Below are 25283 nucleotides of genomic sequence, written 5' to 3' on the forward strand. Positions count from 1 at the left end.
AGAGAGAAAAAAATATGAAATGAGATTGGAAAAGAAAGACCCTGTCTGTCTCTCTCTCTCTCTCTCTTTCTCTCTCTCTGTCTGTTTCTGTGGATGTGAGGGGCTCTGGAGAAAACATCTAACTAAAAAGTTTGCCTTTTACTGTAGATGCACTTTGCATGCATTGAACTATGTAGGCCAACATTTTTTTTCCTCATAATCCCAAACAAAGGATGAGACACAACATTAGCCTAGAGAAAATGAGCATTAATGGTTTCTCAGTAAAAATTACTAAATGAAAAGAAAGAAGCAGGGCTGCATAGTGTACATTGGCAGAATACGAAACACTGAGTCTAAGCCTAAAACACACTTTGGCATTTCAAAAATACAACAACCTGCAAGTGCAAAGCTTACAGTCAGTGTTTTAGTGGCTGACTCATTACACCAGGCTTACAAGCCACACCAACAGGCTACATTGGAGGATGAGGGGCAAACAAGCCGCTCAGACAGCATCAGATCAGGACAGAAGCTTTCAGTGGACACACCTCCCCATTCCCGCACTGCTTTCAGAGGCGCATCAGTAAATCACTGGAGTTCTGTCCTTTATTCCAGCACAGGCTGCTCTAATCAGCACTGACTGACCATCATCTACTGCCACGAATCGCAGATCACCGCTTCCACTCCGACCGAGGGAAAACAGCGCACGGCTATGAAAGCTAGGAAATACAATTAATTACACTCGAATGCCGACATTCAGCTGAAAAGCAGCGCAGAACATCATTTTTAATAATTAATCAGAGGGTCTGCCCAGGCATCACAGCACTGCAGGGAGTGGCAAGGTTATTACGCTACATCCTGCCGCTCAGTCTCGATAAACTCGAGCACTTCATCTGCTCACTGACAGCCTACGGACCACACCGCTGTGATTATAATCAGGAAATAGTGGCTAAAAGAGAAGGGAAAATAAAGCAGAAATGTGTCCCTTACCTCCGCTCACGGCGTTATCTTATTGCTGCTCAGCACCGTCAGTTAGCTCCTCCCACTGAAAGCCCAGCACGCACAGGCTCGCGCCCGCGCCGACCCGCCCACTGCTGTAAAACACATTTGGCCGTGAAGCGGAGAGAAGAGCGCGCGCTGCCGTGGGCCGAAAAACGCTGCATGTGACGTTGAGGCGGAGGATCCCCGTTAACCTCAGAGAATCCCCTTCCCTCTGCTGTTTAACCCACAATACAGCACTGGGCCAGGAGTGACCTGCTGCAGAGAACTGCAGCAGAGCGAAGCCTCTTCTACTCATTGAAGGGCATCACTACTGTGGGCTCTTTAAAAGTGCTTAGGACGTAAGGACATTCCTAATGTTCGTGTTTTATACATAAAATACCAACATATACATATTTAAATATACAAATATACATACACACACGCTCGCGCACACACACACAAATTCCATATTTAATATATATATATATATATATATATATATATATATATATATATATGTATATATATATATATATATATATACATACATAATGTCAAATACCGTATTTATCATAACACATTAACAGATTATTATTATTATTATTATTATTATTAATAATAATAATAATAATAATAATAATAATAATAATAATAATCTTTATTATAACCATAATATGTAGAATTGTTAAATCAAATAATTTAATTAATGGTATTTTCATCAACAACAATTTCTCCTTTCTCCAAATTTTCCCCGTAAAATATTTGTTTTTCATCTTTTGTATGAAGTGCAGTCGGCATTTGTGACCTAGTATTTTCCCATATTATGTATTTTGAAGTGCTTTAAAAGCGGTTTGGCAAAATGTCGACAAACGTAAGACGACTACAACTCCCAACACCACGAACTACAAATACGTATGTACGTAAGTCCGGGAAACGGATACACGTAAAATAGCGGAAGAAAATGTATACAATGGCAATCTGGAAATCAATTAAGTTGTGAAAAAAAGAGCATTAATTGCCTTTCTTCATGCCCGACACGATACGGAATGGCGGACAGCTAACATTCGCTTACTCTAAAACGGCTCTCTTTAGTCACAGAAGAAGTGCTCTTTAATGGCCAGGACACAAACAGGAGGTACAATATTGATGAAATCCTGTTAGCCTGATGATGTAGGAGGCTGCCCAGCTTGGCTGCTTTGCTATATCACAACAGAAATGAGCTTTTCGACTGTCAGTTTGCTGCGTTGCGACAGGACAGCTTTGTGTCGCAAACGTGCTGTTTATAATATGCAGAATACGATTTAAACCTTGCAGAGAGGAAGCGATGATGTTTAGCTTGCACTGCTGTTGGTTTTGAATTGTGAGATGTGACATTTTTAGCTTGATGGCTAGCAGTGTGACACCGAGTGTTGAGATAACTTAATGATTACTGTGTTAACTGTGCTTGTGGAAAGGCGCAGTGTCTAAAGGGTCTGGGTTGCTCACCTTCACTGAAGCTAAACTAAAACGTTTACCGTTTTTGTTTCGCAGAATGAGCTGATGGTTGGAGGGCTTGTGGTAGAGGCTACAAATCAAGAAAGGCTGACTGGAAGATGCCAAGAAGAAAACAGCAGAATCCACAACCTGTAAAGTGTAAGCAATTTAATGTTGGTTTAAACATATAGTTCATAATAGAAGAGCTGGTTTAAAAAAGATTTTAGCTACCTCAGTGTCCTGTCATAGCAAGGCTTTGCGATATTAATGTAGTTAATTTGGTCCTGTTTCCAATGTAATTTTGCACTATTTGCTCAGAGTCCTCTCATTTGTACCTCCACAAATCGTATTTTACTGGGTACAGCTTTTTTACATGCAATGACTCTATAGTAGCTGCCACAGAAATGTAATTCCCATATTTTTTTATAAAAACGTGGTATGAAAAAGAACGAGTGCTATAGAATATACAAATAAATATCATCACTCTTGTATTTGCATTCCATTGGAAACAGTAGGCTGCCTCGTTGTGAACGCCTGATGTTTAATCAGGTGCATCTGGAAAATTTCTTGGTTTTCTTTACGCTTTGTATTGACTCCTGATACTATGTCCAGTAGATGGCAGCAAAATGTCAGCAACAGAAAAACAAACCAGTGTAATGAAACCATTGATATTCAGAGGCTTATTTTCATAATCGTTCAAGGTCTGCAATTAGGCCCAAACAGTTCTTCTTGTCATTAGTGCAGAGTTTCTTAACAGCAACTTTCATTAGGTTAGCTTGATGTTGTGTGGCTTTATAAACATCCATACAAGCCTGTAAATCCTTCTTTGCTGCTTTTCAGTGGATTCTAAAGATGGCATAGGCATTAACAACACTACAGCAAACCTTACCTTTGACGGTGACTTTCTTCTGGGCCAAGACCTCGACTTCTCAGATCCTGATAATGACAGCAAGATCATAGGCCTGGAGAAGTTTTCAGGTGAGTGTTGAGAAAGGTTCGAGCATAGATAATTCTCGTTTTTTGTTGCTAAAACAAAAATAAACACTAGTTGGTTTACTCCATGGATTCAGTCAGGCATTACCCCGATAGGGAGCCAATTCTCCAACATGTTCTGATGAGCTGTGGGTTTAGAGTGAGGTAAAACAAGCAATCAGACACTTTATAAAACAAGCAAATGGAAAAATACCCCTAGCAAAGATGTTAAATAACCCTGCCAGTACAGTTAGTTTGATGACATGCAAGTGGTAAGGTCATTAAAATCACAACTAATGGGACAGGTGGGCCACGCAAGATTTCACACTCTCTGATAAATGGTAAAGAAGGTAAGAAAGAAGCCAGCAGTCTGCATCACAATTCTCTCCATAGCTACACACCACACAGAATTACTCTGCAAAAAAGAAGCACACAGACAGCATCTAAAATTTTACACACAAGCATTTACACAAATCTGGGCCTGTATTACAGAAACATCTTAACTCTGAAATCCTATCTGTTTAGTCACCATGACAACTTCAGTTAGGACTGAATTTAGTACAGTAGCTGTTACAGAACAACAGTTCTTAATTTCATAATCTTATCCCAACTTCGGATATGCAAACAGTACTACAGAAACATCCTAACTACACAGAATTTCCTAAATACTACACAAAATTTCCTTAATCTTAACTTCAAGATAATCACAGTAGTGACTGCCTAACCTCTGATGTAACTGTCAATTTTAGTCAACTGTTACAGACAGGATAGTTCACTACCAGCATAATGTCATTACATTTATTTATGTTGCAAAATGGTGATTTGACTTTTGAGATGTTTTCTTTTTTCTAAAATCCCAGATATTGCAGACACGATCCTCACTGTCCCCTCTTATTACCTTTGTGTGTAATGTTGATGTAAACTCGTCAGATAAAATATTGCAGCGAAAGTGGTGAATAATGAGGAGACTCAGCTGAACGTGTGGCTGTTTATTAGTCAGGAATAGGAATAGAATTAGGAATAGTGAGGAATAACACTAGCGTGGCTAGCAGGCCAGCAAAGGTGTTGGGTAATGAAAACAGAAACTGGGGAGTGACAACACTCCAATAAACAGCACGGAGTGCTGGCAAAATACTCTTAACCTCTAATTTATTGCACTTTTTTGCCTTGGTAACAGTAGTTGTTGAGGAGAATTTATCAGCCAAGAAACTGAATCTGGGCAGAAGATGGATGTTTCAACAAGATGACCTCAAACATACAGCCAGAATAACTCAAGACTGGTTTCTGAAAAAGAAGGTGAAAGTGCTTGGAGGATTTTAATCTTGGAGAAATGACAGTTTTCTAGGAGGAATGGGCCAAAATTGAACCACAGTGCTGGAAAAAGCTAATTACTTCTTACTACAGACATCTCAAAGTTGTAACTACCAACAACAGCTTTGCAACAAAGTACTAATGTTAATCATTTGTGGTGTCTGTACAATTTATTCCTCCGTCAGTTTAGTTTTTTAAACAGTTAGACTGAATTTCCTTTGTCCTTTTTCGGTAATGTACAGTACAGTAACGGTTTTGCAAATGGGAAATAAATCTATGCTATGGGATGAGGCTGAAAGCTCATCAACGTTTTCTAATTTTTATTAGAATGATAGCACAGGTATGGTTTGTTGATGGTTGACCATTGCCAAGCCTCTATAAAGGCATGTGCATTCTGATTGGCTGATGGTAATAATTCAGTTAAACTTTCAGTTTATACTGGAAATTTTGTACTGGATTGAAAAAAACTTGATGATTATTTTGTAAATGATTCTTTTAATGTTAGAACTTACTGCACAAAGATTGTGGTTACACTCTGATTCAGGGTGATGCCAGGAGCATGCCATGTATAAGATTTGGTGACAGCTGATTGATTCATATGTTTTGTGGTTAGTAAGGTTCATATATCTTGAGTGTAACATATGGACCCTTTTTAAGCTTTATTAGACAGATCATTTGTGGGTTATTTCTGTTTTGCACGTTTCATTAAAATTTGCATGCTTTCTTGGATTGAATGAGGTCCCTTGCTTGCGTCCCATAATTACTAAGCACCTGATTAATGGGTTCTGATAAATGGGCTACACACCAGCACTTGGTCAAAATTCAAACATTTCTGTGTTACTTCAGTTACTCATTATATCTGCATAACCTGTTCGTGATCAGGTTACCAAGGATTCAAAAGATCTATTTGGTAAGATTCTGACAACATTTCACTTGCAGTTATATAAGAACTGTACCATTCTCATATAAGAGAACATAAACAGTTACATGTTTCACAGTTTAGGAATTACTGAACAAAGTGTAAGAGGTTTGCACTATTATGCCACCACATGGTCAGCCTCAGACATTTAGGCAGAAAAATAAATAAATACATAAGAAGTCGGGGGAAAATAACTCTAGTTGCTTACTCTCATAAATTGTCATTTCTAAAGTTATTGTTTGAAATGGTGGTCAGTGACTGATTCTTAATGAGTTGTGGTGAGGATTACATAAGGACATTGGCATGATTAAAAAGCCCTTCATGCATATTTTCTTACTGAAATAATATTTTTTGTTAATATAGACCACACCTTCAGTTAATTGATTGTGGTTTGAGGAGCAAAAATGTGAAAGGGAAGCTCCAAGAACTTTGGCCTGGAGCTATGGATGGCTTCTTGTTTGTGCCAGAGGTTGCACCCATTGCTGAATGGGTGTGTCCAAGTGTACTGGTGTTGGAGGACATAGGGTATGGAGATCATTTTGTGCCTAAAGTTTCAAATAAAATAAAATCCACAAGCAAAATGTTAAGTATCAGATTGTCCAAGATATGTTGCAAATACGAATAATGAGAGTTAAATCGTTTATCAGTCGTTTTGAAAAAGATAAGATACTACTTATTTTAACATTTATGTATTATTCATTTTTCCAGTTTTTATTTATTTATGTTTTTTTCTATGTTACTATTTTGTTGATTTGTATTTGGAGTATTTGGAATCTTTCTTTTGCCTCTGACTTTTGGCACAATTTCACAGTTGGCAGGATTTTAGAAGATTAGGCAACTGCTTTGGAGTGACCGGACTTGGGACACATAGCCACACCCACTCCATGAAGCACAGTCTTGTGCTGCCATGTTTAAAAGGAAATAACTTTTATTTTGGACAATGAAGAACATGAACTTAGTTGTTGAAAGAAGCTGTACAGCTGCTAGCGCTAACAGTGTCATCTAGGACTACGGAACTAAACTGAGTTATTATTTATTATTAATGTGAAGACATAATTCTGTAAACCGGTGAGTTAAAATAAAAAGCCATTTTCAGTGACTTACATGGAAGAAACCAGAAAAGCTGACATAACAGCCTTCATAACCCCCAGAACGCAATGGCCAACCATGACATGTCAAGATTGTTCCCTTCTGTAGTGATTAAACATGACTGTCTATAAACTGTCTCACGGCAGCAGTAACTCGTAGCTGGCAGTAGTCAGAGGTATTTTCCAGTCTTTGCTGTGTTTGTGCTAGTGCTATGTTATTTCCCTCGAAATGAAGTCCAATGCAAAAGATTTCAAAAGCAAAAAATGTATCTGCAAAATCGGCAAACTGAAGAAAAATTAAAGCAAAAACTGGCAAAATGACCAGTATATGAAAATTATCAGCAATCTTTGTCAAAAAATAAGGTTGGTTTAACTCATTGTTTGTATTTGTAACGTATTTCGGACATTATGATACTTAATTCTGAACATATTGTTTGTGGATTTTATTTTATTTGAAGTTTTTGACACAAAATTAACTCCATATTAGCCCCCCCAACCACAAAATCAGGCTGCCTCGAAAATATATTTTGACAGTTCAAAAATAGAAATGAATATTTTGTGTTTTTTTAGCTAAACAAAACTATGTATGATGCACTGAATGTGTACAGTGAGGCATGATATCACAATGCTGAAAGAAGGGCTATTATGCTTGCAGTGATTGTGATATAAACAAAAACTAGCAAAATTTTATTCTGCAGTCCTGTGGGAGCTGTAACACCACAGTTTTAGACGATATAGCCTATTTACTTAAGAAGGCATCAAGGAGTTCTTTAGCAACTGACTCCAAATCCCATAATGAAGGAAGTACTAACAAGCTGAAGCAAATGGCCTCCTCTGAGAGAGCAGACGTTGCCAAATGGGCATCCAAAGAGGCACGCCTTCCAGGCTAAAACAGCTCATTTACACCATGGTTTTAAGTACTGTAGCCACTATACTATGTGCAAAAAAGAAGGAAGAGACGAATTGTCCAGGGCCAATTAATAGGACTCATCAAGGTGTAGTGGCTTCACTAGACATAGTGAAAGAAAAGAGACTGAGAGCATATTCTCAGTAGTGGCACAACAAAGTGAGACAGAGGTAAGTAATAATGAAGGCTAATCTGTAGCAGCTATAAATAAGACATTAGTGTCAAGGGAGGTCTAGGGGCAAGTTAGCCATTGGTTTCTGCTAATAGACTGAGGTGTAAGGAGCTAGAGAACGCTGAGCATAGTACTGCAGCGCGTGACTAAATGTGTTACCTACTGCTTTTTGGAGGATAGTGATTATTTTCTGCTAGGGTGGCGGAGTAACTGTAGTCAAGGCCCTGAAGATTAGAGGATAGCGCCATAACGATAACCTTGGCAAAGTCTGGATCCTCAATATGTTACAGCAAAAGTGCTATCCAGTAGACATTCAGAGAAAAATGACATTAACCAATATGGGTGTAACAATACATTCAGCCCACAATTTGATTCAGTTCATATTACTGGGTTCACAATTTGATATTCTCACAAAAAAAATGAAATAAGAAAAAGGACTACTATAATCATGTAATAATCATGCAATGATATCATGTTTCACCTCTCATTTTACCCCTATTTGTTGCAGAGCAAAAGCTATCTCAGAGACCCTTGTGTTTCATTCAGTTTCTATTCTTATTGGCTTTAAGAGTTCAGGTGTGCCCAGCAGCATGGCTACTACTCATGAAACAGAAGCAGGGCAGCCCAAGCTGGTAAATCAGTGTAAGAGTGCTATTCAGACAACTAGCAGTACGAGAACCCAAGCTGGCAAATAGATGCTTGCAAGGGCTTACTCAGGCAGTCAAAACTATTGAGTTGTTTCCCTCACAGTCCTTTGAGAATAGGACAGGGTTCTAAAGCTGCACTTTCATTGCTAGTCTGTATGTAAGTGATCCATATTTGTCAACTTGAGTCACTGTGAGTAGAGCAGGGTATTTGTATTATTTCCTGCCACATCATACATGACAAAATACCTTATATTTGATAAGGGAGGCAGAAGGAGTGCTGGAGTGAGTTGTTGATTGGTGCACATCTATGGAGGACCAGATTTGCCAAAATGAAAAATAAATAAAATAAAAAATAAATGACTTAAATAAATTATGTAAATTAATATATGAAGTAGAACTGCAAAGAATAATGATGATGAATCTAAAAATAAATATACATAACAATTAATATATTAATAATTAATCTTACATAAATTAATATGTCTGCATTTATTTATCTGTTTAGTAATTTACCCTTCTCACAAATTTTTGTATTTATTTTTTATGTTATTTATGTTTCTTTATTAACATTTTTTTCTGTTTTTCTATTAATTTATTAATTTATTTCCATAACTATTAATTTCTTTATTTATTTATTTCTCTATTTCCTTGTCCTTATGCTAATAAAGGGGCTGTCAGTCAATGATGTCACAGCGTCTTAATATTCCTATTGGTTGATCGATGTCAGACTCTGTAGATCGATTGTACATGTCTTGCTCTCTCAGCGGTATCTAAGGACAAGACAGTACAATAATGGCTTCTTACAGCAGCAGACAGTCAGAGATCAGAGAGTCTTGGCTGATCTGGCTGAAAATGCAGGTCTGGATTATTGACTCTTCCGTTGGAGGCTGTGGGGACAGTTTGATCCATTTTGCTGCCTCTGCTGATACAGAGGTTGACCCGTAGTGTTCAGAGCTTTGGAGGAGGTGGTTCAGCGTCTTTTCCTGCAAAATTCAGATCACTCAGACATTCGGACGCCCTTCTCACATATGGCCTGTGGAAGCCATCAAGAGTTATTTATCGGCAGGTTTGTCTGTCCGTGTAGTTCTTTATGAAGTTGGTGAAAGAGCAGTTTAATCAGCTCTTCTTCTCCTGGTCTTGATTGCTAAGCCTGAAAGTGAAAAACATGCCCCCTCATTATCATATGAACGAAGAAATACAGAAATAAATGAATTAATGAAAAAATAAATAAATGAATTGATGAAAAAATAAATAAATGAATACATGAATCAAAGAATAAAGCGAACAATTGTTAAAAAATATAGATATGGAAAAAATATAAAAATGGCATTAATAAAACAAAATAAATAATACAGAAATAAATAAATTGAGAAATATAGAACTGCAGAAAAAGGAAATGTGTATAATTACAATCACAATAAGCAATATATACTTTAGTTTTTTTATTTATTGATTAATTTACTGAGCCATTTATTTTTTAATTTTATTTATTTTTCAATTTGGCAAATCTGGTCCTCCATACACATCGTTTAAAATCTTTGGTGTTTAAACAGTGCAGCTGCATTACATAATTAACAGTTCTCCACCAGGCATTGTCACATCTTAACAATACACACTGTCTCAGTTTTACATTGTAGTATCACAATGTCATAATGGATTGTCACACCCCTTATTTAGCAATATAGCCGCTCGAGAGCCATCACGTCGATTACGACTGTTTCTCTAGAATATCTTGTTTTATCTCGACAATCATTCTGTTGTGCCTGTCCATGTAGTTTTTAACCACTGCCTTCTTCCACACAGTTGAATGGATATCTTTGCTGTTGTGATTGTCCACCGCTGCTATCGTCCTGTGTTGCTGCTACTTGATATACAATGATGTGAATAAATGAAATGAAGTTTATAAATGAAGGTCTTTATTATTAAGGGAAAAAGAAATCCAAACCTACAGGGCCCTGTGTGAAAAAGTGATTGCCCCCTAAACCTAATAACTGGTTGGGCCACCCTTAGCAGCAACAACTGCAATCGAGTGTTTGCGATAACTGGCAATGAGTCTTTTACAGCGCTATGGAGGAATTTTGGCCCACTCATCTTTGCAGAATTGTTGTAATTCAGCCACAGTGGAGGGTTTCTGAGCATGAACCGCCTTTTTAGAGTCATGCCGCAGCTAGAGATGAAACGATATTAAAATTTCATATCACGATTATCATGACCAAAATTATCACGATTATCGCGCTGTGAGCTGCAGACAGTGTAGAACTCACACAGCGTGTCTTCACCTGTGGAGCTGCTTCTCTGAAAGCATTTTACAACTAAAACATAACTTAAAATTAACATGCATCTGAGCTGCGGCAGAAACACTCCTGAAGTTTAATCTCTGAAACTCTGCTTTTCCTAAAAGCAGCACGCAGCGTTTACTCGCGTGAGGTCCCGTCTCAAAGCACACTATCTTCCCTATGTAGTGCACTTCGTGGATCATGAAATAGCAAATCCTTCACCCAAAGAGTGCAAGAAACGTTCGACTAAGTCATCTATAATCAACATTAACAACAGGTTACAAATTCCCTATTTAAAACTCAACTGCTTGTTAATGATGATCGTGTTTGTTTGAACAGTAGCGCTCTACGTAGGGGACACTGAGTGATTTGAGACAGTGTTATTCTCAGACAGTAAACACTGCAAGCGAGATGAAAAAGGGGAGCTGCGCAGATTGAACCTCTGCAGCGTCTCGTTCCAGAGCTCGTGTGACTGTTAACTCAGAGCTCATTTTGGAGACTCTGCTCCACAGAAATGTGTTAAAAGCTTTAGTTTCGATTCACAGTTGATTCACCGATTGTTTTTCTTTTTTTTTGACGCTAAAAGCTTCATTTTATATGATTAACGAACCATAAACATAGGTTAAACCACACAAACCGTGACATTTCTTCTATTTCGAAGTCTCCACAGACTTCTACGTTAAAGTGAACCTTGCATTCTCTAAAAAGTAGCAGGTGGTGGTCGCGAAATGACTCGTAAAGTTTGATGTGTTGCCCCCTTTCGCCGCTATTTTCTTTTGGCATGTTCTGCAGACAGGGTGGTCATCTTCAATTAACTTTCCTTCTGCATCCTTATAAAACCCAAAACATGACCAAACGTCAGACTTGGTCTTCTTAGAAGAGTTTTTCACATCGCGGTAATGGACCGCGGTTTTAACGATACTTTAAAGTTCAAACGGTACTACTAACCGTCATTAATTTTACCGCGGTTTACCGTGAAACCGGTAACCGTTTCATCTCTAGCCGCAGCATCTCAATCGGATTCAGGTCAGGACTTTGACTAGGCCACTCCCTGTTAAAACATAAATTAACTGTGGTTTATTACATCTTTGGAAAGCTGAGTTCAATTTCCCTAGCCACACCCAGGCCTGATTACTGCCACACCCGTTCTCAATCAAGAAATCACTTAAATAGGGCCTGCCTGACAAAGTGAAGTAGACCAAAAGATCCTCAAAAGCTAGACATCATGCTGCGATCCAAAGAAATTCAGGAACAAATGAGAAACAAAGTCATTGAGATCAGTCTGGAAAAGGTTATAAAGCCATTTCTAAAGCTTTGGGACTCCAGCAAACCACAGTGAGAGCCATTATCCACAAATGACAAAAACATGGAACAGTGGTGAACGTTCCCAGGAGTGGCTGGCCGACCAAAATTACCCCAAGAGCACAGCAACGACTCATCCAAGAGGTCACAAAAGACCCCACAACAACATCCAAAGAACTGCAGGCCTCACTTGCCTCAGTTAAGGTCAGTGTTCATGACTCCACCATAAGAAAGAGACTGGGCAAAAATGGCCTTTATGGCAGAGTTCCAAGACGAAAACCACTGCTGAGCAAAAAGAACATAAAGGATCGTCTCAGTTTTGCCAGAAAACATCTTGATCATCCCCAAGACTTTTGGGAGAATGCTCTGTGGACTGACGAGACAAAAGTTGAACTTTTTGGAAGGTGTATGTCCCATTACATCTGGCGTAGAAGTAACACAGCATTTCAGAAAAGGAACATCATACCTACAGTAAAATATGGTGGTGGTAGTGTGATGGTCTGGGGCTGTTTTGCTGCTTCAGGACCTGGAAGACTTGCTGTGGTAAATGGAACCATGAATTCTGCTGTCTACCAAAAAATCCTGAAGGAGAATGTCCGGCCATCTGTTCGTGACCTCAAGCTGAAGCGCACTTAGGTTCTGCAGCAGGACAATGATCCAAAACACATCAGCAAGTCCACCTCTGAATGGCTTAAGAAAAACAAATTTAAGACTTTGGAGTGACCTAGTCAAAGTCCTGACCTGAATCCGATTGAGATGCTGTGGCATGACCTTAAAAAATCAAAAAAATCAAAAAATCAAATCAGATTTATTGTCACATCACAAGAGTACAGGGACACAGGTGAGTGAAAAACTTGAGTGCGAGTTCCACAAATTATGCAGAGAACAGTATTTACACATAGATAAACAAAACTATAGATAGGATAGAAGAATAGATAAAACCAATTTAACTAAAATATATACATATAATCTTACACAATAACTTAAAAATAATAATATTGCACCGAGACATATAATATTGCACTGGGAATGTAGAGTGAGTGTAATCAACTATATACTATATATAGTAATGGATATTACAATGCTATGTAGATGTGCAAATAATCACACTAGGTGTGGAGGTAGAAGATGGTACAGTAGGTGGCAGAGTATTTAGTAAAGTGCAAGGTACAGGAAGTTAAGTGGAAGCGCAGGGGGAGAGTATTGTCTTTGGATAGGTATTCAAAGTCCAGCTATGCAAGTAAAGTGCGGGAGTACAGTGGGTGCACGTACGTGTAATGGGAAGGGTTGGGCTGGGCAGAGCAGTGATTACTGGCTGTTCAATAGCCTGGTTGCATGGGGGAAGAAGCTGTCTTTGAGCCGACTGGTTCTGGCTTTTAAGCTTCTGAGCCTCCTACCACTCGGCAGCTGAGAGAACAGACAGTGACTAGGATGGGAGGGGTCCTTCATAATCCTTCTGGATTTCCTCAGGCAGCGACTGGTGTATAAATCCAATAGGTTAGGGAGCTGAACCCCGGTGATGGACTGTGCTGTCCGCACCACCCTCTGCAGAGATTTCCTCTCACGAACAGTACAGTTCCCGTACCAGGTGGTGATGCTGCCCGTCAGGATGCTTTCCACAGTGCAGGTGTAGAAGGTCTTAAGGATGCTGGGGTTCAGGCCAAACCTCCTCAGCCTTCTGAGGAAGTAGAGGCGCTGGTGGGCCTTCTTCACCACCTGTGAGGTGTGCACTGCCCATGTCAGGTCCTCGCTGATGTGAACACCGAGAAACTTAAAGCTGCTGACCCTCTCTACCGCAGTCCCATTGATGGAAATCGATGGGTGTACTGTCTCCTGCTTCCTGAAGTCCACGATCAGCTCCTTGGTCTTACTGACGTTTAGAGAGAGGTTATTCTCCTGGCACCAGTTTTCCAGGATTTTAACCTCCTCTCTGTAGGCCGATTCATCGTTGTTGGAGATCAGGCCCACAACTGTTGTGTCGTCAGCAAACTTTATGATGACGTTGGAGCTGTGTCTAGCAGTGCAGTCATGGGTGTACAGGGAGTACAGGAGCGGGCTGAGCACACAACCCTGGGGGGCTCCGATGTTGAGGGTCAAAGAGGAGGATGTGATACTTCCCATCCTTACCACCTGCCGTCGGTCCGTCAGGAAGTTCAGGATCCAGCTGCACAGTGTGCTGTTCAGACCCAGATCCCGGAGCTTGCAGTCGAGCCTCGAAGGAACGATTGTGTTGAATGCTGAACTGTAGTCTACAAACAGCATTCTCACATACGTGTCCTTCTTTTCCAGGTGGGAGAGGGCAGTGTGCAGGGTCAGGGCGATTGCATCGTCGGTGGATCTATTCCGCCTATATGCAAATTGCAGTGGGTCCAGGGTGGCAGGCAGTGAGGAACAGATGATATCTCTGACCAGCCTCTCAAAGCATTTGCTTACGATGGAGGTCAGGGCAACAGGTCGCCAGTCGTTCAGACAGGTAATACTAGCTCTAAAAAGACGGTTCATGCTCAGAAACCCTCCACTGTGGCTGAATTACAACAATTCTGCAAAGATGAGTGGGCCAAAATTCCTCCACAGCGCTGTAAAAGACTCATTGCCAGTTATCGCAAATGCTTGATTGCAGTTGTTGCTGCTAAGGGTGGCCCAACCAGTTATTAGGTTTAGGGGCAATCACTTTTTCACACAGGGGCCTGTAGGTTTGGATTTCTTTTTCCCTTAATAATAAAGATCTTCATTTATAAACTGCATTTTGTGTTTACTTGTGTTATCTTTGTCTAATATTTAAATTTGTTTGGTGATCTGAAACATTTAAGTGTGACAAACATGCAAAAGAATAAGAAATCAGTAAGGGGGCAAACACTTTTTCACACCATTGTAGATGATAGTAGAGGTACCAGACTAAGCCTAAGCTCTTTCTTCCATGGGAGTCTGTGACTAAATGCCTTCCGTTTGGTAATAGATTGGGGTGTGGACTATAAATAGAGCAAAATGGGGAAGCAGAAAGCATGAATTGACAACAAAAGAAGGTATTAAGACATAATATATGTACTATTGGACAGATCACTTGTATTAATGAAGGTTAGTGTTGATTGCATTGATGCTTTACAAAGTCAATGTTGGCCTGCATTGTTAACCTTCAAATTAAGTTGACATTTTACTTACAACTAGGATTGCACAGTGTTCTAGCATACGATAACAAATGAGTGCACTGTAGTAGACCAGATTTTCTTGCTTATGCATAGCAGTGCTCTCACCTAATTGGCCACATGCCTTGTCACAGGCTCTTAATTCCTGTAGCACCCCAGCCACAATGTTCTAGCACAACATAAGACGTTAAAAAAATACATAAATAAAGTGAAATGAAATACGCTAATGCATGGTGTCCTTGTACTGCTGCAAGTCAGCTCTAAAAGTCAGAGCTGTCAGACGGGATTTGATGGGAGTTTATCAGCCTGTCATAGGACTTTACAGATTGACATCACAATCTCAGGCCCAAAAGAAAAATGTTGTTTGCCGTTGGTGTTTCCAAACAACTACTTGAATACTTGTTTTACCACCCTCAAAAACAATAATATTTACATCGCATCCGACTTCAATTTAAATGTTTGTTAATTTTTTTATCTATATAGTTCAGTTTTCAGTTTGTAATAAATAGTTTTAGACATTTATGATGTCTTTAGATTTAGACATCTATTTATGGCCATATTCATCTCTTTTTACAATGGACATCCCTAAGATGCTGATTGAGAAGATTTCTGACTCGATTTTTGTTTACCGAGATAGCAGCGATGATACTGTTTAAAATATTGTTAAATCTCTTCAAATCTTTCTTTAGGGATGTGTTTTCATAGTCAGTTAAGCTAGTTTTACTGAATGGATAGCCAAGTTTGCTAACTTAGTGCTCCAGGTTCAAATTCCATTGTGAGTGAAACAACCTCAGTAGGTGAATATAAATCTCTGTCAGGATTGAGGGGACTTTTTTTAATTTTTATACTAAATTTGTCATATATGAATCAGCTATGCCACTTATCTAGACTGCCATCACTGGCTCTGTCAGCTCTGAGCATGCCCTTAGCTTCTTCACCTGTGTTGGTTAACTGTCAAAGCTATTGCCAAACAGATAAATGTTTCTCTTTATGAAACTTTGCCATTTTAATGACTTTTACTTACATATCTTGCCTCAGTAGCTCAAAGAAACAGGGTGACACTGAGAAATTGTAGCGTTAACAAAAGACAAAGCTTTTAAATACTAAATAATAATAATGATCATAATAATAATAAAATAGATCACTTTTCATACAAGTAACAGCTCAAAGTGCTTTACAGACATGTGATAAAGCTTAACAGTAATAGAGAACATTAAGTTAATTTAAAATGATATGACACAATGACCCAGATCGAATTAAATAACTGAAAGAGGCCTCTTGTGAATTGATAATTACATATCATAACATACCTGTAGTTTAGTTTTCCTCCATAAGTGCTCTGATTTATGTCAGTTTCTCTTAAGCTGGCGCATTTCCTTATTCATTCACAGATTTTTACACTAATTTTTATTCCATTTGACTAGTGTGAAAATGTGAAGAGTTTCTTTTAATCTAGCATTTAGATCAGAGGCCAGGTCATTACATTGCACTATTACAAATGTTTTTTAACTACTCAATTGTCAAAGTAGGTTTTTTTTTTCAGGCACTTTCTTTCTTACATCTATTTTGACTTTAAACAATATACAGAAATAGTCTGATATGAAAACATAAGATGGTTCACCACTCTGTGAAAGACTGCACAGACAAATAGTGCAACAATTCAAGAATAACGTTTCTCCACATAAAATAGCAAAAAACATCATATACAGTCACAATATCATTAAAAGATTCAGAAAATCTGGAGAAATCTCTGTATGCAAGGGTCAAGGCGGAAAAGAACCAATATTGGCTGGCCATGATCTTTGGGCCCTCATACGGCACTGCATTAACAACAGACACGATTCTTTAGTAGAAATCACTGCATGGGTTCAGGGAGATGCCTGAAAACCACTGCGAACACAGTTCATTGCTCCAGCCACAGAGTTAAAACTCTATCATGCAAATAAGAAACCATTTATTAACAGGATCCAGAAATAAGAAACCATATAGTAACAGGATCCGGAAATGCCTCCCCTTCTGGTCCAAGCTCATTTAAGGACTGAGGTGAAGTGAAAAAGTGTCCTGTGGTGCAACAAATCAACATTTAAATTCTTTTTGGAAATAATGGATGGTGCATCCTCTAGGTTCATGCTTCAAAAGCTAGTCTTCATGATGGTATAGGGGTGCATTAGGGCACATGGCATGCATGACTTGCACATCTAGGAAGGCATCATTAACGCTAAACGATATATACTGCTATCCAGATGATGTCTTTCAGGGAAGGCCTTGGTTATTTCAGCAAGACAATGCCAAACCACATACTGCATGTATTACAACAGCATGACTCTGTAGTAAAAGAGTCCAGGTGCTAAACTGGCCTGCCTACAGTCCAGACCTGTCCTCTTTGTAAGAATTTGGCACATTATGAAATGAAAAACATGACAAAGGAGACCCCAGACTGTTGAGCAGCAGAAATCCTACACCAAGCAAGAATGGGCAAACATTTCACTTTCAAAACTACAGCAGCTGGTCTCCTCAGTGTCCAAACGCTTACAGAGTGTTGTTAAAAGAAGAGCTGATGAAGCACAGTGGTAAACATGCTCCCGTCCCAACTTCTTTTGAAATGTGTTGCTGGCATTTAATTGAAAATGAACATATCAAAAACAAAATTCCAGAATTTCAATATTCAATTTTTCAGTTTTTATTTTTCAATTAAATATAGGGTTTAAATAATCTGCACATCATTTGCGTCCTGTTTTTATTCACATTATGCAGCATCCCAACTTTTTTCGGAAACTGGATTGTACTGTTTCGCTTGGGAGGTCTAAATATTACAATTTACAACACAGAAGTGCTAATCGCAAGAAGCTTGATCACAAGACGTAAATTCACCAACAGTGGTATATTTGCAGTTAGTCACTATTGTAACTACTTGCCACTCCTCCTCCTCACTTTCTCTGTCTTACTGTATTCATAAGTCTGTAGTTTTCAGGATTCAAGCAAGCTTCAGCTTCAAGTACGTTTGCTGTGCCATTTTCATTTAGCTATGTTTCTGTTACAAACATAAAAGCTTGTGCTCTTTAGTAAGATCTCGAATCAGAAGTGTTTTGTTATTTAGTGACTTTTTATTGAATAAAGCAAGGTTCAGTTTTCTGCTTAATACTCTACATATTGGGGGTGGGGGGGCAGGGAGTGGTATTTTGGAAGGTTACAGGAATTCAATTACAGGAATACAGGAATTCAATTCAATTGGTGTTCTGACCGTACGTTTTTCTTTAATTTCCTAATTACACAGGATTTGATGAGTCTAATGGTGACATCTTTTTTGTGTTTAGTATTGTGGGAATTATTTGTACTGTCTTTAATGACCAGTTTAGGCATATTTCTCCCTTCAGCTTTAGTATTACTGCAGAAAAAGAAAGGAATGGTAGAAAGTGAGGAGGCATTGTCCATATCATTAAAAGCACTTATCTGTCTGCTGTTCATACTACTTACATGTCCGTTGTTTACCATTAAGTCCAGTCAAGGCTGGTGTAGTACCTTCTGAAGGAAGGAAACTAACACTAACATAATGAACAAACACTGAAGTATCCTGATTATTTGACCCAGACTAGTTAATTGCCAGGTTTAGTTGGTGTTTTTTAGCCTCTTTCACAAATGGACTTTTACTTGAGTATTTACCGGTAATTAAACATGAAGAGGTTAAATGTGAACGTGACCTGGAGTGGAAATCCCAGTTAAGCTGACCCAACAATTTATCTGCATGAGACTTAGTACAGTATTGAAGTAATTACTGAGACAACTCATGTGTGAACAAAAGCTCATACATTACCGGGAAATACAGTGACGTCTAGATTGTGTGACGATTTCATTTAGCAATTTAGTTTTTTAAATTTGTTTAGTGAGTGAAAATACCACGCAAGTGTGTTTTGTGTTTTTGCATAGCCAGAATAGTAATTTCAGATTTCAGAAAATAGTTGCAGGAGTGTATTTTTGTACAATGCTTGTCGAACATGGAAGATACTGCTCAGGTTATTTTTCTTGTCGTAGTCTCATGGGGCCAGATGTGATCTGGAATGAGAACATCTTTGGACAAACATAATAAATTGTGGGCTAAATGTGGGTGAGACCATAAACATAGTAGGTTGGGAACAAACTAATCTAAACTAATCCATCACCTTCACGAAGGCAGAGCTCAAAGTGAGGGGCAATGGGGCCTTTGGAGCATGCATAGCCCTGTTCACGGCAGATTTTGCCACAATCCATCACCAAAAGTTCAACAAACTTTTGGTTTATCAAGGTTCTCATTAGGAGAGCACAGTTGGCCCTGTGAGACGAGATTTTTGCATTTTCACCAGAGCAGTGGTGTAGTCTACCACATTATTACTAAGAAACCCATAGAATCTCTGTATACCTACTTCGTAAAGCACATTGTAAAAATTTCACAGAAAGAAAATTATTTAGTTAACACTGAAATCCAATCTTGAAGAGCCAAGAAAGCAAAACTGTCCCACACTCATGTCAATCTGCAGACAAATGAAAAGAAGTGTTCTATAAATGTGGGTTACACAGGCATTATAATCAACTACGCCTCTATAGAATCATGATATCCAATATAATATAAGTTCAACAGAAAAACACTCCCTGTCTACTCCAGCAAATCTCTATACAATAGCTATTTTAGTGTTCTTGTAATAGATTGCAACAGTTTGCTAAACATTAGAGAGGTATAAAAAAAGAATGAATGAAAGGTAAAAAAAAATTCTTATAGTTGAAATTCTGTTATACCATAAATATAACGATTTTAAAATATTTATGTAGCCAGCTGTTCAGCCTCCATTTGACACCTACATCTTAATATTATGATTATTATTATTATGAATCAATCTAAATTTTTCTTAATGCCAAGCCTAACATAAAATGATATACTTGGGCCAAAGATGATGTGACTTGTGGATGAAAGTCTATTCCAATATTTGTATTAAATGACCTAAGCAGTGTCATTTGTGGTATTGTGATATTATGACCATGATCCTAATAGCTAATGTCACATCTTACAGACTGAATTTGCTGCTTGCATTAAATGCTTTTTTCTTCTTTGCCCTGTTTGTTTATAATACAAATATGGGCATTTAAAGTTCGAGTTCAGATAGCATTGTCTGTAGGGGGGAGTGTTCTTTTCATGCACAGCTGAAAGATGGAGCTCAGCATTCTAGAAATATCTCTGGCTGTAGCATTCTGTCAGAGCACACAATCTGAAAATAGCAAATCATGGGGAAAAAAAGCAATGTGCCACCATTATAAGGGTCATCAAGACAGCCATCATCATCAAGGACACCATTACAGGAAAGCATTTATTCATCATCATCATCATCACCATCATCATCACCATCATCATCATCATCATCATCATCTCCTCTTGGTGTCTTTATCATCATCATCATCATCATCATCATCATCACCACCCCCTCATCATCATCAGCAGAGCCATTATAGTCATCATCATTATCATTAGGCTGGGTAATCATCCACTGAGGGTTTCTGAAAAGCCCAATATAAAGGCCAGCTCAGGCTTCAGTCGCACACTCGGTTCTTCCATGTGTGAGGAGAGGGCTGCACAAGAGAGATCCCTTTCTTAGACAGACAGTATGCGAAAATGCTGAAGCTTTTTCTGTTTCTTCATCACAATGTACTTTTTCCTTTGTTTCTTGTAAGGATACTGAGGCATCTTTTAAATTTTTTAACTGCGTGAGTATAAAAACCAAATGTTCTTTAAAAAAATCGTGCTCTTTTATGCTGATGTTTGACAGTTGTCAGAGGTGTGTGAAAACATGCAAAGCCCCCTTTTTTGGAGGGCGACTTATTGCATAGGACTAAGACAACAGTTAAGATTTACATTTATGGAAAAGAAAACTTTGGGTTGTATTCTTTTGTCTATTATTTTTTTTGCACAGCTGCACAGTCTAAGTTAATGTCCTGTTGTGTGTTTTTGACCTTACCATGTGCAGCTGATATCAGTCTGCCTAGCTTCCAACTGGGAGACGAAGAGAGCTCCTCCTTCAGTCGTCTCAGCATGGAGAGTGACGCAGATGACCTCCGTGCTGTCGAGAATGAGCATGAAGAGGGGACGTCTGAGCCCAACTTCCCCCCATACCTCTCCTGTAGGGGTTGCACTCAGCTCCTGGATGAGCCTCTGGGACCGGGCATGGACCTGGTCGGGCCGTACTGCCTGCGCTGCTGCAAAGGGAACATGAGTGGCGTGGTAGACAGGGCACAGCGGGGACTCTGCTCGGGCTCAGGCTCTGGCTCACAACCTGCAGGGATTGGCACAGAGAGAATGGGGAGCGAGGACGGGTCCCTGAAGCTCCACTCATGCATGCTATGTGGCTTCTCCTCACGCTACACAAATCACGTCAAGAGGCACATGAAGGTTCATAATGGTGAGAAGCCGTACAGGTGTCCGCTGTGTTCTTATGCCTCTGCTCAGCTGGTGAACCTACAGAGGCACTTGCGTATCCACACCGGGGAGAAACCCTACAAATGTGAGCACTGCACATTTGCCTGCAGTTCCCTGGGGAACCTGAAAAGACACCAGCGTATGCATACGGTCACAAATCCTGCTCAGACTATGCAGCGACCAGCGAGTGGCCAAAGCCTCCGACGTCCTGTTGTGGGCCAGAAACGACAAGATGTTCCCAGTGCCTCAAATGAAGGTAAGTCCCTTTTTTATTGTCGGTCCGAAGAGTTACCATGACCTCACCAAGTTGCGTTTTTTTTTTTGTCTGGTTGCTGTGCTGCTAAATCAGGACATGCATCTAAAGGGGTATCCTAAAAGTGACTGAATATCTACCTCATTTAGCCTGTTCTGCTGCATTAAACAAGAATAGTTAACCATGCTGGTTTGTAAGAGTGTCCAGGTGGAAATGCCATTGAACGGTTGCTCTCCGTAATCGTAACAGAAAAGAAGTTGTAGAGTCACATTTAAGGAGGTTTTATGAATTCTTTCAGGCTTTTTCAAATCCAGTGAGTGTGGTGCTTGCACATAGTTTACCACATAGTAAATTTTATTTATCTTTGTCAGGACCTGTGAGGTCAGGAGCTATGAGGTCAGAAGCTATGCGATCAGAAGCAAGTTTGAATGTTGGAGGCGACAGCAGGTATCTCCAAGCGTTTGCAGGCCTAAAGCCAGAGCAGCAGTCCTCTCCCCGGTCACTGGAGCAAGGGCAGGCCAGAACGCAGGCCGCAGCTCTACCCCCATTGCTCTTTCCCTTCACCTGCCGGCTGTGTGGCCTGGCCCTGGATGACGAGGATGGCTCCTCTGCGCAGATCTGCGCAAAGTGCACTCTGGAGATGCTCACGAAAGATACACCAGGCACTGCTAGCGAACGGGGGGACAAAGTGTACACCTGCGCCGCCTGCCCCTTCCTCACACACTACCCTAACCACCTGGCCAGGCACATGAAGACCCACAGCGGAGAGAAGCCCTACAAGTGCCCCCAGTGTGACTACGCATCTGCCCACTTCGACAACCTCAAGCGCCACCACCGTGTGCACACAGGCGAAAAGCCCTACAAGTGTCACCTATGCGATTATGCCTGTGGGAACCTGGCAAATCTCAAGAGGCACCAGCGGGTGCACTCGGGGGCTAAGCCTTTCCAGTGTGCCGTTTGCAACTACAGCTGCAACCAGAGCATGAACCTAAAGCGCCACATGCTGCGCCACACCGGCGAGAAACCTCACAAGTGCCAGGAATGTGGCTACACCACGGGCCATTGGGACAATTACAAACGGCACCAAAAGAAGCACGGGCTGGCCACAGATGGCTGGGTGAAGGTGCAGCTGCCTGAGAACGAGGAAGAGGGGGAGGATGACGAGGAGGTGTAGCTTGGCAACAGGAGAAATGACTATGGTATGACGAGAAAGATTTGAAATTGAGATTGTACTGCAGATAGCAGATGATGGAGAGGTGTTATTGTACCAGCATAAGCTTAGTCGGCTATTCTTTTTTTTCTGTCATTATTTTTCATGTTTCTTAAACATCCAAGCTGCTACACAGATTTGTGCACAAGTTTTAAGATGAGTAGAACGTTTAAATGCCTTTGAGAAGGATTGGATTGTGATTAAAGACCTCCTAGAGGTCTGCTCGGAGTGCCCTTGATTCATTTGTCAGTGCCAAACAGACATTATATACTGCTACCTTGATGAAATGCAATTCATCCTTCAGTGTTTACCTTGCATGCCTATTCACCATTGCTCTCCACCGCTGCCTATAGAACAGTCTAACTGTAAACCTTCTTTGGTTTCTCTGAGGCCTTTGCTGTCTAAATAACGTTTTTAAACCTGCACAACACCCCTTTACAAATAATGTGTTTACTGTTGATGTCAGTATTAACTGAGTCATGAACACTGCAGCTTTCATTTAAGGAGAAATTGCTGGGAATAGTGTTGCTTTTTGTTTGTATGTCTTAATTGTGATATAGCCCATTGTTTAGTCTGATGTTACTTGAAGCAAAATGATGCATAGTAAACATTAGACTGTCATGCTTAATGTAAAGTTTTTATTTTTGTATGTAATATTTTTTGTTGTTGTTGATGTTTTTTCAAAGAATGTTTGGCATGTATTTGCCACCAGTGGCATTAAGTTACAGAAAATGGACCATAAATTCTATATGCAGTTTATAACTTTCAGGTTGCCAAAATTATCCAATATTGAGATGGATTCTCTTCAGTGTGTGGTGCTTGAGTGTTTTCTTGTAATTATGCAGTGGTTTCATAATTGCCTTAAATATTCTGGAATAAAACACTTTGTGGTGACACTGGGGTGTGAAGATGTTTTGGATCATGTGATAGACTAGAGGCTTGGACATGCACATGCTAATGAAGAGATCAGCAGCTGTCTAAACAGCTGTGCCAGAATGTGTATGTTTTGTTTACTAATACAATGGCAGTATTTTTGAGGCAAGACGATATAGTAAGAATATTAAAATATTACCATATTTATATATTACAAACCTCAATTTTAAAAAAAGTTGGGACAGTGTGACATGGTAATAAATCAGTTTGAAAATCTCTGCTTTCAGATTTATCCTGGACTGCAATCTGTCTGATTATGCAGCCATGCTGTTGTAACATGCAGAATGTGGCTTGGCATTGTCCTGTTAAATTCCACATGTACGTCCCTGAAAAAGACATTGTCTGGAAGGGAGCACATCACTGCTGTTGGAAGAAAACCTTGTATCGCCATTTTTGTCGTTTTTCAGTTTTTGACATAATTTGAAAATGCCTGTTGCTCTTTACATTGGGTGTACATTTCATGAAGAATGGACCAAACGAAATGATCCAAAATGACTTGGAAAAAATTCTCGTTCCACTGACTTACATTAAAAGTAAAGTAGATTTTTTTCTCTCCTGTAAAGTTACCATTTTGGAGATATGAGGTTTTCGTCTGACAGCAGCAATATGTTGCTCCAAATTGTGTTTATATTTCGTTCAGCATTAATAACCTTCACAAATATGCAAGTTACTCATGCTATGGGCACTAAGACAACCTAATACCATGGCTCTCGTATGCTATGCATGTAACAGTCTGAGTGGTCCTTTCCTTCTTTGGCTGTACCATCCAAAATATTAAAAGTTAGTCGTCATTTATGGCCTTGCCCTTTATGCACATTTCTCCAAACCTCCTGAATCTGCTAATATGATGCACTGCAAAAGGTGAAATAAATAAAATGTTTTCACTTTCTAGGAAACAAATTATTTTTAAACTGTTGAATTATTTGCACACATTTTTTGGCTGAGTGGTGAGCCTTGACCCATTTTTACTCAATCTATTAGGGCTTTCCCAGATTCCTTTACACCCAAGCAAGGCTGTATATTTAGAATGTGTATTTGCAAAAAAGAGATAAGGTAAATATTTTGTCTTGTACTGTTTTCATTTAAATACATGTAAAAGTGCATTTACAATTTTGTTTTATTTGCATTTTTCACATGCAGTCCCAGCTGTTTTAGAATTGATGTTTTTATATTGATTTTCTTCGAGAAATACAGCAGCCTTGTAATATTTGCCCATTAAAAATGTTTACAGGAGTAAACATCTTTAACGGGCAGTAAAGAATTATATCAAACCCTAAGATTCAA

At 39.4% G+C, this 25283-nt stretch overlaps 2 protein-coding genes across 5 annotated transcripts in view; one reads left to right on the plus strand and one right to left on the minus strand.

Annotated features, from left to right (window-relative positions):
* The window catches only part of si:ch211-278j3.3 (E3 ubiquitin-protein ligase RNF19B), a 29553-nt gene extending 28490 nt beyond the window's left edge, over nt 1-1063 (minus strand). For 2 of the 3 annotated variants that reach the window (XM_036581676.1, XM_036581674.1), the window contains exon 1: nt 967-1063. The gene's annotated coding sequence lies outside the window, so the exon portion shown is untranslated. Of the gene's footprint in view, nt 1-524; nt 928-966 lie in introns of those variants that run through there. The other variant, XM_036581675.1, reaches the window with a different exon arrangement.
* Nucleotides 1064-1804: 741 nt separating this feature from the next.
* Nucleotides 1805-23962, plus strand: znf513a (zinc finger protein 513a). Of its 2 annotated transcripts, XM_036581677.1 has the most exons (5): nt 1805-2092; nt 2488-2589; nt 3271-3408; nt 21155-21859; nt 22228-23962. In XM_036581677.1, the coding sequence occupies exons 2-5, from the start codon at nt 2550-2552 to the stop codon at nt 23028-23030; spliced, it is 1686 nt and encodes a 561-aa protein (XP_036437570.1). In that variant the 5' UTR covers nt 1805-2092; nt 2488-2549; the 3' UTR covers nt 23031-23962. The 2 variants fall into 2 exon arrangements, with proteins under 2 accessions (XP_036437570.1, XP_036437571.1); XM_036581678.1 differs by lacking the exons at nt 1805-2092; nt 2488-2589; nt 3271-3408 and adding an exon at nt 20674-20894.
* The last annotated feature ends 1321 nt before the right edge of the window (nt 23963-25283 follow it).

The sequence above is a fragment of the Colossoma macropomum genome, unplaced genomic scaffold, assembly GCF_904425465.1.
Source record: "Colossoma macropomum unplaced genomic scaffold, Colossoma_macropomum, whole genome shotgun sequence".
Classification (NCBI taxonomy): domain Eukaryota; kingdom Metazoa; phylum Chordata; class Actinopteri; order Characiformes; family Serrasalmidae; genus Colossoma; species Colossoma macropomum.